The sequence below is a fragment of the Gymnoscopelus braueri genome (genome assembly GCF_963280865.1).
Source record: "Gymnoscopelus braueri genome assembly, chromosome: 19".
NCBI classification, from domain to species: domain Eukaryota; kingdom Metazoa; phylum Chordata; class Actinopteri; order Myctophiformes; family Myctophidae; genus Gymnoscopelus; species Gymnoscopelus braueri.
Window position 1 is genome coordinate 9,805,879 of NC_137621.1, and position 17,211 is coordinate 9,823,089.

At 40.8% G+C, this 17,211-nt stretch overlaps 1 protein-coding gene across 1 annotated transcript; it reads left to right on the forward strand.

Moving 5' to 3' along the window:
* The first annotated feature begins 731 nt into the window (after nt 1-731).
* lrrc57 (leucine rich repeat containing 57) lies at nt 732-16,567 on the forward strand. The gene is made up of 6 exons (XM_080413812.1): nt 732-858; nt 2,605-3,094; nt 5,791-5,926; nt 6,981-7,249; nt 7,632-7,817; nt 13,500-16,567. The coding sequence occupies exons 2-6, from the start codon at nt 3,011-3,013 to the stop codon at nt 13,539-13,541; spliced, it is 717 nt and encodes a 238-aa protein (XP_080269938.1). The 5' UTR covers nt 732-858; nt 2,605-3,010; the 3' UTR covers nt 13,542-16,567.
* The last annotated feature ends 644 nt before the right edge of the window (nt 16,568-17,211 follow it).

Here is a 17,211-nt window from a genome sequence, read left to right on the forward strand (position 1 = left end):
AGTCGCACATTAATTTATTCAAGGCAAAAGAAAGTACCCTATGATCCATTGTAAAACAGCCCCCCCCCCACCTCTCCCTCCCTACAGGGTTGCCATGTCCACTCATTATAAGCTACTTTGGGCTTGTTTATCTGTAAAGTTGCTTGTAAATATTTAGTTGGGGTTTATTTGGGCTTATTTAAATTGTTCCAAAGTGTAGTTGCTATTTGGGCTTGTTTCTAAAGTGTAGTTGCTTATTTGGGCTTGTTTCTAAAGTGCAGTTGTTTATTTGGGCTTGTTTCTAAAGTGTAGTTGCTTATTTGGACTTGTTTATTAATTATTTTAAGTCTATGGAACCAATGTTGACAAGGATGAGGCCGCACAGCTCTTAGCCATGATGCAGAAAGTTTAATTAGAACGAAATGAAACCAACGTTTCGACAATACAGTCTTCCTCTGTTCCTCAGGGTTTTCTATGGAACCAAGCCATCCAGACTCCTGGTGAATCATGACCATAAAACATTTGATTCTCTATAAAAAAAATAAAAAAAATATTTATTAAAAAAAAACTATATATTATATGTATTTGAAAACCACAAAACAAAGGGTAATTACTATTTATTAAATACAGTATATCATACAATTAAATATATATTTTTTAAATGACAGAATTTGGGCTCGTTTTCATAGACCTGGCTGGTTGCTTGTTTCCCTCGCAGTATCTGGCAACTCTGACGCCCTATAGTTGCTAATGTTGCTAACAGCTCTTAGCAGTGGGTGGATTAGTGCTGTGTGTAAACAACATTATTATTAAACATTATATAAACAGCTTTTCTCCTTAGTAGTTCTTCTGTTTTAAAGGACCAACGAGTGTTTTAATGTAAGTAAGACTGTGTCGTTGGTTACATTGTAGCTGTAGTTATAGTATATGCTTCTTAGTTGGTTACATTGTAGCTGTAGTTATAGTATAGTATGCTTCTTAGTTGGTTACATTGTAGCTGTAGTTATAGTATAGTATGCTTCTTAGTTGGTTACATTGTAGCTGTAGTTATAGTATATGCTTCTTAGTTGGTTACATTGTAGCTGTAGTTAGTAGTATATGCTTCTTAGTTGGTTACATTGTAGCTGTAGTTAGTAGTATATGCTTCTTAGTTGGTTACATTGTAGCTGTAGTTACAGTATAGTATAGTATATAGTATGCTTCTTAGTTTAGCTAAATGTCTCAGTGATCCCACCCATAATGTTTATAAACAGCAGCATGTATTATTCATCATGTATTTAATGTTTATTTTATTTATGTTTTGGAGATAGCTGATAAGTAATATTTATAATGTATTTACAATTCATTGCTTTCTGTTATCTATTGTGTTTATATGTAATGTTTTGTACTGTGTTTAGTACTTTAGTTTAGCTGTTTACTAAAATAATGAATAAATCAAATATTTTAGATTCTCTAGCTATAGCTCCACCACCTCACTGGTTTTGTTGATCGTCTGAATATTGTTTTATTTTTTAGTTATACAATATTGATGTAGGTTAAGCTGTTTTTACTTGTTTACATACTGTTATTTAAATACAAGTGCTGTTACTTTAACCGAAATACACAGAATGTTATTTAGATAGCATGTTGTTTAGACACTGGATGCCAGGCTTTTTGCACTCTACCTACATCAGTGGTTCTCAACCTGTGGTTCGGGATACCCAGGTGGTCCCCACATGTGGAGGGGGGGGGGTCTCCAGATGACACTGAAGTGACAATTTAAGGACTTCTAAGACCTTTTTAATACCTCAAAAGAAAGAAAATAAAAAGACCATTACTGCATCAAAAGTAATCAACAAACTATACTATAAAAACTGGTCAAACATTGGCCAAATTGTCAAATAATATAAGAAAAGAGGCAAACATTTTTTAGTTGTGAGCTTGTAGATCTGCTATTTTCACATTACTCATCTGTGGAACGAATCAAACTAAATGTAATGCCTCAACTCCTACACTTAAAGTGCTTATCAGGGTGGTAGGGGGGGTCCCCTGTTCACATACAGTATGATTATTTTGGGGGGGTCACGGCCTGAAAAGGTTGAGAACCACTGACTTACATGCAGTGGTGGAAAGTAATTAAGTACATTTACTCAAGTACTGTACTTAAGTACAGTTTTAAGGTATTTTTATTACTTTACTTGAGTATGTCCAAATTTCTATACCTATACCTTGACTTCTACTCCACTACATTTCAGAGGCAAATATTGTACTTTTACTCCACTACAATTATTTGAAAACTTTAGTTACTATAGTTACTTAACTTACTTTGTAGATTTTGATTATTATTACAAAACATACATTATCCACTTCAGCCCTATATACATTTCGGCCATTTGAAAATAGCCGATCTACAAGCTCATTGTGAGTATACATTGCAGTATTGATACTTTTACTTAAGTAAAACATTTGAGTACTTTCTCCACCACTGCTTACATGAGCATTCACTCTATCTTGCTCACGCCTAGTTGCCTGATGTTGCATAATTATGTCTAAGTCGCTCTGGATAAGAGTGTCTTGCTATAAACGCTTACATTCTAATTCTCATAACTAATTCAGCCGTCATTCTCTCCCCCTTCTCTCTTATAGATTACCAGCATAACCACCAGGCCATCAGAGAGGAAACAACACAGCTGATTATTGATTATTACTACTCTATATGAGATCACAAGGTCTTTTATTGATCCAATCTCAGAGACGTAAAAAAAAAATGTTGGCAGCAGCTAGGGTGGCTGTCGATAGCCGGCGATAAACTGATTCTAGGTCAGTTGTATAAGGTGTATTGTAGAGTTATAGTTTAGTGTATGGTATTATTATAGTTTAACTTGTGTTTGGTAACGTTTCATTGTCAGTAAGTGTCCTGTGGGGTTAGGGTCAGTTCAGTTGGGATTAGTTTAGTGTTGTTGGGGTTGTGGGGAGGTTCCTGGGCTTAGTTTAGTGTGTGTTAGGACAAGTTGTTTCTCTTGTGGAGGATAGTCTTAGTTAGGAGCCTACAATGGGAAACAGCGCGCTCAAGTCCCACCTGGAGACGTCTCAGAAGACTGGGGTCTTCCAGCTGACGGGCAAAGGACTGATGGAGGTATGATGAGACTGTTAAGAGGTGTTCCCATACCCAATACCAGTATATCGGAAAAGCTGCCGATATACTGCCTAAAATGCTGCTATCGGTATCGGCGAGTATGCCATTGGTTCTCAAAGTGGGGTCCGGGGACCCCCAGGGGTCCTTGGGGGGATACCAGGGGGTCCCCAGCAAAATTAGTTAATAAAGCGTCACAATCATTTTAACCTCTTTATCCATATTTCATACTTTGGCTATTCAAAAATAGCAGATCTACAAGCTCATAGCGCTATGAGCTTGTAGATCTGCTATTTTTGAAAAAAAAGGCGAAATGTTTTAACACAAATCTTTGCTTCTGGGGGTCCCTGGCATAACACATTTTCAGGTGGGGGTCCGCGGCCACATACATATCAATTTGGGTGTCTTTTGGGCATGAAAAAGTTTGAGAACCTCTGGTCTATGCCATTCCGATACCACGTAATTTATCACATGATGATATATTTCATTTACAGTCATATTTTGAATGCTTCAGTTTTATGGCGCACGACTGTTTTCTACTCTCAAGGTCATTACACACCAGCGATTATACCAGTTCAGAGACCACTGTCCTAGATTTCTTTTTTTATTGCACACTGTTATCGGATCGGTACTCGGTATCGACCGATACGCAAAATATGGTTATCGGAATCGGTATCGGGAAGGAAAAAATGGTATTGGTACATCTCTAGAAACTGCCCGCCCCCCTGCCGGTGTGTGTGTCGCTTGCCAAAAATGCAGTCATACCAGCGCTACCAGCTAATTATCTCAGCAGACATACAGTGTGTTGTGTAACATCATCACCTCCACAACCATGTTCATCCTCAAATTCATTGTCTCTTAAGTTGCGTAATAATAGAAAAGGAAATAGAAATAGTCAAGTCATCTTGGCAAATGTGTCAATTAAAGTATGTATGATTGATGTTTATAATTAATTCAGTATATTAATATAATATAATATAATATAATATACATACAGTATAATAACATGTATATGTCTATGTGAGAGGTCTTTCCAAAACATGTACTGTGCCTTTTTAGGGGGTGCAATATTTTAAACTAGTTGATTTTAATCGCTTTAATTTAATAATATATAATATAAAATATGTACAATTATTATATAATTTTAATGAAAAAATAATCTCAAGACTTGAGCTCAAAATAATTTTGAGCTCAAGTCCCACCTGGAGATGTCACAGAAGACTGGGGTCTTCCAGCTGGCAGGGAAAGGACTGCTGGAGGTATGAAACACAGTAGTCGGTGTCCCTCCCTGCTGCAGTTAAGCCTCATTTATAATCCGTAGTACAACGGTGTTGCTTGCCATAAATGCAGTAGTACCAGTGGTCCCGATTAGGTAATAGAGGTAACGGGGCGAAGCCTGATTTATACTTGGTTGCACTCTGGTGTTGCGTGCTGTAAAGAGCTGCGTGCTGTAAAGAGCACGACACCGGCACGCAACTTAAGTATAACTGAGGCTTGAGGGAACATCACCTTCCAACCATGTTCATCCTCAAATGCACCCAATAAACAACAGTCTAATACAGTGGTTCTCAAACCTTTTTCATGTCAAGGACCCCCAAAATGATATTTTGTTCCAGGGACCACCCCAGAAGCAAAGATTTGAGTTACAAATGTTTGCTTTAAAAAAAAATATATATATTCAAAGATTTGCTACATTTTTTATTTTTGAATAGCCAAAGCATAAAGGTTAATGTGGTTAAAATGATTGTGATGCTATATTAACACATTTTGCTGGGGACCCCCTGGAACCCCCCCCAAAGGACCCCACTTTGAGAACCAATGGTCTAATAGAAAAAGTCAACAATGTTTCCCCTACCATTGCCCCCCCCCCCCCCTGCCCCTGCCTGAAAGTCACTTTTTATTTTAATACCAAATCACAATGAAAATCTTGAGTGTACATTTGTACACTCTCTCAGGGCTATGGTGGTCTTTGAAATTTAAAAAGCTTGAGAACCACCGGTATTGTAATTTGCATATCAGACGTAAAGTCCACACACCAGCTCTGACAGTTTGATAAAAAAAAACACGGTTCCGGAAACGGTTCCAGATGTGATGGAACTGGGCCTGTCGCAATTACATTATCGTCTAATGATATGAAATAATTGCGATTGGAGTCACTCTAATCGCAATTATTTGAGATAATCGCGATTATTTTTTGCATACTTTTCATAATCGTTTCCACGTTGAAAAATGTTCAAACATTTTCCAAAAATAGCAGATCTACAAGCTTGTAACAACACGTCAAAGTGACGTGTTGTAAGCTTGTAGATCACCCATTTATGCTAAATGTGTCAGTAATGTCTTTGTATATTTAAGTTATTTGTCATATCTGCCCTTGTCCAATTTGTGATTATGAATCCTAACGGAAATTAAGTTTGTATTCATATGTTCCAATGTTTTGTGTGACAATTAATCGTCAACTTAAATTTGTAATGGTCACAGCCCTGGATGGAACCGATTTCAGTTCCTCCATTGATAGTTGTATATAAATATTATACTTTATACAACTAGATTCTGACAAGTCCCGGAAAAGACAGCGCTGTGATTGGCCAAGAGTCAGGCCCCTCTAATATGGCGGCCGCGATACAGGTCGCTCCAATGAACTGCAGCGGCCAATGAGGTATCTAGGTTTCTATATCGATGTTTTTTTTTTTATCCAGTTCCCAGAGGAGCTGCAGAAACTGACCGGAAACCTGCGGACGGTCGACCTGTCCGCTAACAAGATAGAGATGCTGCCCCCTGCTGTTGGCAACTTCACACACATGAAGAGTCTCACGCTCAACTCCAATAAACTCAGTAAGGACGTGTGTGTGTGTGTGTGTGTGTGTGTGTGTGTGTGTGTGTGTGTGTGTGTGTGTGTGTGTGTGTGTGTGTGTGTGTGTGTGTGTGTGTGTGTGTGTGTGTGTGTGTGTGTGTGTGTGTGTGTGTGTGTGTGTGTGTGTGTGTGTGTGTGTGTGTGTGGGGAATAGTTCGATTAACCCCTAATAATAATTCATTTTATTTATAACGCACTTTACATTCTTGTGAAATCTCAAAGTGCTACAGGCTTTAAAAGCATGGCATAAAAACAGCATAGGCAACCAAACAATTACACGGTATCCAACTAGGCTAGACTAAAGAGTCAAATTAGGTAAAACTGGGTAAAAAAAAGGCCCAGGAACAATTAAGAAATTGCTTTGTTAATCCATTAAGACCTGGGACGCATCTGTGTCATTTTTTTATTTGAGCTAAAAAGCATTATTTTACACTATTTAAAAAATTGGTGCAAATCTTTGAATATATTCTTTTAAAGCGAACATTTTTAACTCCAATCTTTGCTTCTGGGGGGGGGGTTGAGATGGGGGTCCGCGGCCAAATACATTTCGGGGGTCCTTGGCAACTATGAAAAAGTTTGAGAACCACTGATATAGCAACATACGCTTTTTAGAAAACTGTTGGGATTTAGAAGACATTTGTAGAATCGGCCTCAGGTCTTAATGGGTTAATTACCCATGGGTTTTTAGTCCATTTTTAATCTAGATTCTTGTATATCGTCTATGTCGGGTGGAAACCTCATACTGTACAGTACGTCCAAAACTGTTACTTTTCAGGATTCAAAAAGAAAAAAAATAGCAAAAGTAGCAGATCTACAAGGCAAGCTCAAAGCGCGTCGCTTCGCGCTGCATTTTGAACTTACGGATCTGCTACTTTTGATGCTTTTGTGTGACGCTGTGGTATGATCAAGTAGGGCGTTCATTTACGAAAGAAAATCCAAGTTAAATTATGGAGAAATAGGTTTCAGGTTTCTGCCCGACGATATCAACCCATATTTTCTTTCCTTTTATTGCCTGCTGCTGCTGCTGACACACAGCCAGCATTCCCAGCGAGATCTGTAAGCTGAAGAAGCTGGAGACCCTCAGCCTGAACGGGAACCAGCTGCAGCAGCTGCCCTCCACCATGGGCCAGCTCAAGGCCCTGAGGACCCTCTGCCTGTCGGGGAACCAGTTCAGAGACTTCCCCTCCGGACTGGGGACCCTCCGGATGCTGGACCTGCTGGACCTGTCCAGGAACCACCTCCAGGTGGTCCCCGCCGAGGTGTCGGCTCTGCAGACCATAGAGATCAACCTGAACCAGAACCAGGTAACAGAACCTCATTTTAAAACTAGTGTTGATTTTGACAGCAAATGTTTTTTTCAGTTTTAGATTATAGTCGACTAAATCTACAGTTTATTTAGTATACTAAAAATGTGTTTTGTCTGTGCCTTGATGGCGTCGTACTGGCTGATTTTACACTTGGTTGCATGCTGAAAATAGCCGATCTACAAGCGCTCGGTGCCGTGCTGTGAGCTTGTATATCTGCTATTTTTGAATAGCCAAAGCTAAGTGGTTAAAATGATTGTGACGCTATGTTAACTAATTAACATAACCCTGGTACCCCCCCAAGGACCACTGGTGGTCCCCGGACCACTGGTTGAGAACCACTGTTCCAAAGAGATCTCTCCTCTCTCCTCTCCTCCATCAGATCTCCGTGGTGTCTGAGGAGGTGTCCAAGTGTCCGAGGTTGAAGGTTCTCCGCCTGGAGGAGAACTGTCTGGAGCTGTCCTCCATCCCCGTGTCCATCCTGACCCAGTCCGGGGTGTCCATGCTGTCGGTGGAGGGGAACCTGTTTGAGGTCAAGGACATCAGGGACCTGGAAGGCTACGACAAGGTACCAGCATCCCTATTCTGGGGCCGAACGTTCGCCGAGAAGCAGTAGTGTGTTCTACGAATTAGGGCTGTCAACTTTCCTCAGAAATGATATTCGAATATAGGTCTTAATTTTTTTTATTATTATTTTTTGACAGAAACGATACTAAAAACAATGTATCGAGTGCTCGGATCCAATAAAACATATCTTTTGTTTGTTTTTATAACTTGATACATTGTTTTCTGTATTGTCCCTGTCAAATAAACATTAAAAAAAACATATTCGAATATACATATTTTCCCCATATTAGAGGAATGTTCGATATTCGAATATTAATTCACCAGCCCTACTACAAATACACACTATATACGTAGTATGCTCTGTGCGAAAATAGCTAGCGTTTCTGTAAACGCAGGAGGAGGGGCTGGGGGTAGCAAGATGTTCACTTATAATAATAATAATGAATTGCATTTTTTATAGAGTAAGTGAGTTCTAAGTACTCACTTACTCAAAGCGCTTTTTACAATGGTTCATTCATTCATACATTGGGAGGTGAAGCGGCGAACAGTCGACGCCAGCGTCCTCACTTCCCACATTCTCACGCCAACGGTGGCAAGCTAGCGCCGACCGACTCATTGGAGGGTTCAATGTCTTGCCCAAGGACACTTCGACATGTAGACAGGAGGAGCCGGGATTCGAACCGCCGACCCTCGGATCAATGGACGACCTGCTCTACCTTTTGAGCCACTTATCTCGACCACTTAATCAGTATTCAACAGAAACTGCACGTACATCACGTGCAATATTGGCACCCGGTATAAAACCCCAGGGAACATTATGTCTAGAAGGCTAGAGGTTATTTCATTCAGTGACCACGTGAATGTGTGAGTGCGCTTGCCGTGAGTGTGGGAGGGAATAATTACAGGATGCCCCTCTGAAAAAATCGAGACGACACCACTGCCGAAAAGCTCGGCTATTTTCGGGGGAAGAGATTTGGTGTAGAGAGGGGAAAAGTGCAGACCACGTACGCAACTATCTAGGATAGTCTTAAGTTACGTGACTGTCATGCGTCAACACAACAGCGTGGGAGCCATTTGCTCAGATGTGAGCATCCGTGTAGCATGCATGGCTAGCTTAGTCTTTTCCCCACATAAATAATATTTAAGGGTTTTGAAAAGTATTCAGGAACGCATGAAGTTGTATGGTTGTGTAACATCTCTGTCGGGTGGAAACCTCATATGTCTAAAACTGTTACTTTTCAGGATTCAAATTCAAAAGTAGCAGATCTACAAGCTCGACACGCTATCAAGTAGGGCGTTAATTTATGAAAAAAACACAGTTAGTTAAAATATGGAGATAAGAGGTTTCTGCCCGACAGCAACGATAAGTACACAGTCCATGTGCTATGTGCATACATACACAGTTACACACTCTCTCTCTCACACACACACACACACACACACACACACACACACACACACACACACACACACACACACACACACACACACACACACACACACACAGCTGGGAACAGAAGAGAGAGAGACAATCCCACTGTTGCCTAAACAGCTGTTATGTTTTGGGTTGTTTTTTTTTACCTTTATTTATCCAGGAGAGGTTCACTGAGAACGAATTCTCTTATTCAGGAACGCCCTGCTTCACAGACAGACAGACAGACAGACAGACAGACAGACAGACAGACAGACAGACCACAGTCTTATACTGTTGGCCACTGAGCAGTTTAGGAGTTCAGTGCCTTGCTCAAGGGCACTTCTTCAGCGGTGTTGGGGGTGGGGTAGTCTCGCGAGCCAGACTGTTGCCTCCCACAATTTTCAAATGCTTCCGTCATACAGTCTGGAGCAACGGAAGCTCTGAAAGCTCTGTCTTAACCGTCGCATACATTTATCCCAATTTAAATCAAAATAATTGAAGCATATTATAGCTTGCTGCTTGCTTATTAGAAATGTAAATGCTAAAATGAACTGTAAAGATATTTTTTAAGATATTTTCGTTAACGGAAATGACAAACGGATGACAGCATCCGTTCTCGGCTTTCGGGAGGTGTAGTTCCAGACTCAGTGGCCATTCTCTCCCACGCCCAGATCTTTTTCTGCCGGTCCGGGGGAATTGCACCGGGAACCCTTTTGGTTACAAACTGGCTCCTCTAACCTAGGCCACCGCTGCCCTGCTTTCATTCAGTTGGACACGCTGTGTGTGTGTGTGTGTGTGTGTGTGTGTGTGTGTGTGTGTGTGTGTGTGTGTGTGTGTGTGTGTGTGTGTGTGTGTGTGTGTGTGTGTGTGTGTGTGTGTGTGTGTGTGTGTGTGTGTGTGTGTGTGTGTGTGTGTGTGTGTGTGTGTGTGTGTGTGTGTGTGTGTGTGTGTGTCACAGCAGAGATTCTCAACTATAACTACAAGTAATAATTAACCCCCAAATAATTTGGAAAAAATACACACGTTTTAATGACATTAGTATAAAGACATATTGTAAGAAAAACAAAAAACTAAATAATCATGGTATTTATTCTTTTACACCTTGAAAATAATCTGATACGGATAAATAGAAACTTACAGTATCCTAGGATAGTTCCATTGATCAAAGACGAAACACACAATCGATTGATCCATCATTAACCCATTAAGACCTGAAGCCGATTCTACAAATGTCTTCTAAATCCTAACAGTTTTCTGAAACACTTCTGTTGCTATAATATCAGTGGTTCTCAAACTTTTGCATGTCAAGGACCACCCAACGTTATATGTATTTGGCCCATCTCAAAATATTTAGTTCCAGGGACCCCCAAGAAGCAAAGATTTGAGTTAAAAATAATCCGCTTTAAAATATATATATATACAGAGATTTGCGCAAATGATTTGTATGAGCTTGTATATCTGCTATTTTTGAATAGCCAAAGTATAAAATAATCGTTTAAGTGGTTAAAATCTAAAATAAATGACAGATGCTTTCCCGGTCTCAATGGGTTAAAATAAGCATGCTCTGAAAATGCAGGCGGCCCACCCATCTGACCACTTAAACTTGGGTGGGCCCCGAACTAGGGATGTTAACAATTAATCTATAATCAATTAATCGGTGTTAAGAATTTACTTCTTTTTTTGGGGGGGGGGGGGTGAAAGTTACAGGTATGGCGTGTGTGATATCAGATGTGAGTTTACCATAATCACAGTAATCCTTCCATTCTATCATATTAAAGGGCTTTTGGAGAGAAATGAGACAGACTCCATAGTGCTGCAGAGGGGGGGGGGTGTGTCTGTGTCCAGCTGACGCTCGTTAATGTTATATACATCAAGGAGATTATGTTTCTGCACTCATTTTCGGTTTTGGACAAGAACTTTCCTTTTGTTCCTAAAAAACACCGCTCATCAATTAATCGATCGATAAGGTTATCAACTATCAATTAATGAATTCATGGATAATTTGCATCCCTACCCCAAATGGTTTTGAGATTTTTCAAGTGGACCCTGATCCGGAAAAGGTTGGGTACCACTGTAACATAGAATTAGCACATGGGAAAAGAAGAGCGAGAGAATCCCACTGTTGCCTAAACAGCTGTCATGTTTTCATTCAGTTGGACAGTGACACGCTCTTTACAGTACAGAACCAATGTGTTTACACACACACACACACACATTCATAATCCACAATAATTAAACACTGTCATATGACTGAGGTTGTTGTTCTATTGAAGGATGTGTGTGTGTGTGGGGCCGGCCGGCCGGCCGCACTGGGAGAACTAGCTGCTAGCCAAGTTAGCTAAGCTCTCGGCAATAATGGGATTTTGTGCCATTCTCTCGTTCAGGCTTTTCTCTCTCCGATTAGAGGGATCAGTTGGTGAAAGTTGAGGCTCGGGTGGTTTAGCTAAGACCCCCTTCGTCATAATCTGTCAACTCTTCAGGTCAAATATAGACAAATACATATAGTAGTACTGAGTACTAGTACTACAGTTAGATCATCGACTACACTACTACTAATAATAGTTTTTTTTCCCATTTTTTTTAAATAGTTTCGCTGCTGGTAATGTTGACTTGGCTTCCCAACAAGCAGTGTGGCCACTAGTGGGCTGTGTCACGGAGCCGGAATAAATACAGCCATAGATCTGTCCCCATTGAAAGCAAGCGTGTTGGACACACTTCTGTATCGTCACTGTCGGGCAGAAACCTCTTTAATTAATCTCGCAAATTAACGCCCTACTCGATCATACTAACTAGTAACTACAGTGTCGCACAAAAGCATCAAAAGTGGCAGATCCGCAAACTCATTCGCGCTGCGTTTTGAGCTTGTAGATCTGCTACTTTGATGCTTTTGAATTTGAATCCTGAAGAGAAACGGTGTTGGACACTTGAGGTTTCCAACCGACAGAGACAATCTCTCTCTCTCGCTCTCGCTCTCTCTCGCTCTCTCTCTCTCGTTCATAATCTCTCCTAATAAGAGAACACACTGGCCAAGTCCTGGGTCCAATCAGTGACTCGTATGCACGCCGGGCGGGAATTGAACCTGTGAACTCTCCGTCACTGGTTGCACTACTGAAACAGGGAAGCAGAGGGATAACAGCGAGGCTTATTAGTTGCTTAGTTATAGACCCCTTAACAGACGACGCCACACTGATAAGAACCAGTATGCGTGCAACCAGTATGCACGCAATGAAACCCATTCTGTCGGGTCTCGCTAGGACGCGCCTCACTAGCCAACACACAAGAGGGGGTTGGGGTGTACTGAAACCAGCGCACCCCAAAACAACAGGTTGAGAATTGATTGCGTGAAACAATCACCTGTGCATCCAGTCTCAATGTTAGTAAACAAATAATTGGTCTATTGACAGGCTGTCAATAATTAAGTCTCACGATGACAGCCCCACACACTGCCCCAGTCGGTCATAAACCTTGATGTGCTCTTTAGATACCGCAATGGAATTACAGTGTGCACGTTAAAGTAAACAACCTCCGGGCGGAAACCTCATATGTCCAAAAATGTTACTTTTCAGGATTCAAATAAAAAATGTGCAGATCCACAAGCTCAAAACCAAGCTTGTAGATCTGCTACTTTTGATGCTTTTGTGTGATGCTGTAGTGTGATCAAGTAGGGCGTTAATTTACGAAAAAAACACGAGAAGTTAGAATATGGAGATAAGACAACAACGATATCATAAGCTTGTCCACCCAGCTGTCTTTGACTTCAGTGCTTTCCACCAAACCTCTGGCTCCAGTGTGCCTCCCAGCGCCTAGAACAGTGGTTCTGAAACCCTTTTAATTTCAGGGCCTCCATTTGGTTCCATTTCTACGCTCTCAGAGATACAGACCTTTTAGCTCTGGTCCATAGCGTTAAGGAGTTCTTCTTAACGCTAGGTGGCTCTTTGGGCTTTTTTTTCTCTATTCCCCTGCTAGCCCAGTCTCTCGACTTAGGTAGAAAATAAAGAATGCACTTTCGCTATACTCACAAAACAAAGACTGTTTTAATGTGTTGAAAGCCTACTCTCCTCGGTGGGAAGTCTCTCAGTGCCCCACCTTCCGTCTAAAAATACACCTTTTGGCCAGAAAATAAAATATTCCTCGGGACTGAAAAATGTTATAGCTACTACAGTGCGGCACCTATGCAGATCGTGTCAATAGAAAAATTCTATTGAACATTGACACTGGCCTAGAAATAATCTCTAACTATTTTTTTCTTTTTCTTCTTCCTCTTCTCAGTATATGGAGCGCTTCACCGCCACCAAGAAGAAGTTTGCCTGAAGTAAACAGCACAACAAAAAAACTTGCCCCCTGGGGGCAGGATGCTGATTGAAGTGAAAAGGATGCTGACTGAAGTGAAAAGCCTGAGAGGTGGTGATGATGATGATGATGATGATGATGGCTCCCTAACAACATGCAGCACTATAATAACAAACAATAACCACAATAAAAAAGACGCCAGACAGTTCAGTTGGACATTAATCAGACTCTCTTAGTAAGAGAACATACACAGGGCCGAGTCCTGGGTCCAATGAATCAATGCCTCGCGAACCGGGATTGAACCTGCAAACTTTCCATTCCAAGGCCGGTTCGCTCTGGCTCATTAGATTACCCTGCTACTGAGCAGGCTGAAGAAACAAGGAAGTACAGGGTCGTCTGTATTCAAACACTGCATTCAAAACATTTCAATTTTATTATTTATACAATTCTTCTTTCAGCATCACTTAAGTGCTTTCCAGAACAACAGAAAGAGAGAGGATCTATCACATGCCATCTTAAGGTTGGAGGGGGGGGGCGGGGGTTACACTGAGATGATCGCATTCACACAGATGCTTGACTTAATAACTACCTTCTCATTGACGTGTTTTGATGTGAATTGTATCTTTATGAGAAAGGCTCCGTGTAAATGTCAAATGTGGCCAAACTCTCCTCGCTATGAGAAAGATTGACTGATATGTTCCAGATTCAAGAGAGACGCAGGCAGTCACAGACTGTACCTGTACAGTGTGTCTTCATAACGATGTACCTGATGGTCAAAAACAGGTCAACGACAGTGAACTGGTTTCTCACTGAGATCACTAAGGACCCGGTATACGGTATTGAAGACCAGCTGAAATGAATAAAGAAACTGTGGTCATAATGGGGAGATGGTTAACAATAGATGTCAAATTTGTATTTCATTTTTTTGAATGGTTTTATATTAAAAGGCCAATCTTAATTACTAACTGTCAAACTAAAACGTAATGCATGATTACATCGGCAGGTACAGTAGTAACCAATTTCAACTAATAATATGATGACCAGTGCCTGTAAAACTCAGCTGGTTTAACCCCGCCCCCATCGTTGTGATATGGTGATGAAAAGCCATTTCAGCTGGTCTTTAAGTAATAGTAAAGCATTAGTAAAGCTGTTATTTGTCTCTGACCATGTCGGAACATTTCAAGACCCACTTTTTGGTCAGAAACCTTGGGTTGAGAAACGTATGTTTGGTGGAGCATCAGCATGGCATGTTATCTCTTTAAATTCCTTTGGAATCCTTCTGCTCCCGAATACTGAGAGAATGTCTGATGAATTGTACTGGTTGCCGACGGTATATAAATGATGCTTCAGTTTAGACTGATCCAGACAGACGTGGAATGCAGTGAGGCATTGAACAGGACAAGTGGGTTGGTTCGTGGACATGGGTGGTTGTAGTCGAGGGGATTGAGTCTGTGACGTTTTCACTTAAAGCAGTGGTTCTCAAAGTGGGGTCTGGGGACCCCCAGGGGTCCTTGAGGAGGGGGGTTCCAATCCAGGGGGTCCCCCCAGCTAAATGTGATAATATAGCGTCATCACAGTCAGTTTAACCACTTTAACCCTAATGTTTACATCGGCTATTTTCAAATCATCTTCGAAACATTCGACAAATGTGGAATATTTTTACAAACCTTTTAACAACAGATCTTGTATGGTGGGGGTCCCTGGCACAACATATTTTCTGATGGCGGTCCGAGGCCAAATGACATGAAAAGTTTGAGAACCACTGATTTACAGGATGGCAACGTTCTAAGGTTCAAACCATCTCCTGTCCTGGATGAAATTATTACTGTATCACACTTAACATTATTTCATTTTAAATATTTGAATAAATTATCTAAATCTTTTGTTGATGTAGTATGTTGATGTGTGAGGCTTTCGGTGTTCTCTCACGCTAAGGTTCCTTCCCCTACAGATTAAATGATTGATCGATCAGCTTCATTGATCAATTCCCATTTCAGCATGTGTACTGTTAGTATGTATATTTATTTTAACAGCTGCATCTGCATATGTCGGGAGAAATGGTGTTTGTGTTTTGAGCGAACGTAAAAACTCACACAATAACATCATTTTTTTTTTTTTTTAATGACGTTTATATTATTCTTTACCTGCGTCATATATTAATGTTCGGAATTCCGTAAGTTCTGTCAGATGTTATGACTGTGATGTAATGTTTGCTCTGGCAGATGGGATGTTAATGGTGTGTAGAATTTGCTCAGGTTTAATCAAATTAACAAAATAACTTTTAATTCTAAGCATGCATGATTGTGCAGCAAGCAACACAAGGCTTTGTTCAGCAAGATTCATTCTATAAAGAGCACCTTGCAGTATAGCCTGGTAAACACCCCCTCCCTCCGGAAATCTCATGCATTGCATTGCATTTGGTTTCAGGAAGGAGGGTCTGGGATTGCTCACAGAGTAAAGCTGCCCGAACCGCTGCGCATACGAACCAATCAGCGGCTGCTAGGGGCGGGATCATCCAATCACCTGCCTAGTAGCTTGAAAAAATGAAACTCCGTCTGTCATCGATTCTGCGCCCGAAGTCTCAGATGCAAGTACGCTGTGAAACAAAATGTGTGTCGCAAGCTTCTTCCATTTGACGGAGTGAGGTTACTTGCAGTATGGAATATATGGAAATTGTATAACGTATGAGTCCATTGTGTGATTTTGATGTATTTGTGAATCTGTGCATCCCTGGCTCTGTCCTGCGGGGTCAAACGCCTGTTAACCATTTTCAACATGGTGTCCCTATTTTGGGCATGTCGTTTTATAAGGCAAAATATTTCAATATTTTTCAAAAACAAAACATTTAAAAATGTTGTTATTCGTCGTGCGACAAGGTACATAGTGGTTTAACTGTTTATCGTTTGGTTTGACTTTGATCTCTAAGCCAGTGGTTCTCAAACTTTTTCATGTCAAGGACGGAAGGACCCCCAAAATGATATGTATTCGGCCACGATCCCCCATCTCAAAATATTTTGTTGGCTTCTAAAAATATATCTTCAAAGATGTGCACAAATGTTCTCGATTTTTCAAAAATAGCAGATCTACAAGCTCATAGCGCTGCACTCGGTGCCATGCTATGAGCTTGTATATCTGCTATTTTTGAATAGCCAAACTTTGAGAACCAATGGTCTAAAGTAACCCTAGTCATGACCTGTGACCTTTAAAAACACTCCTTTGCCTGAGCAGCTTCATAGTTCATATTGTGTTGTCAGACGTCACCTCACTGATCTATCAATAAAGATACATTAATACATTCATATTTTCATTTCACTCATTCATTCAGAGACGAACGCGTCTGGTCACACACTGGCTGCAGTGGGGCTCGAACCTGTGATCATTCTGTGTGGGGACAGGCTTCTAAATCTAACCATGAAGCAAAAGATCACAAATCTATAGTTTAAATTAATTATTGACATACAGTATTTAATTGTGACATATTTTTGATTGCGTTTTCTCTGCACTTTGTAGCAATGATAACATGGATGTTTACAGTAGATACCAAGACCTCTGCTGCTGGTTTTCTATCCTACCAGGATCTCTAGTACTGTTGGTTTTCTATCCTACCAGGACCTCTAGTACTGCTGGTTTTATATCCTACCAGGACCTCTAGTACTGTTGGTTTTCTATCCTACCAGGACCTCTAGTACTG

Excerpts from the sequence above, each read along its gene's own strand:
- lrrc57 (XM_080413812.1), top strand. The coding sequence starts at position 3,011 with ATGGGAAACAGCGCGCTCAAGTCCCACCTGGAGACGTCTCAGAAGACT. Across the intron at positions 7,250-7,631 it reads TCAACCTGAACCAGAACCAG|ATCTCCGTGGTGTCTGAGGA; the intron begins GTAACAGAACCT and ends CTCCTCCATCAG. Across the intron at positions 7,818-13,499 it reads ACCTGGAAGGCTACGACAAG|TATATGGAGCGCTTCACCGC; the intron begins GTACCAGCATCC and ends TCCTCTTCTCAG.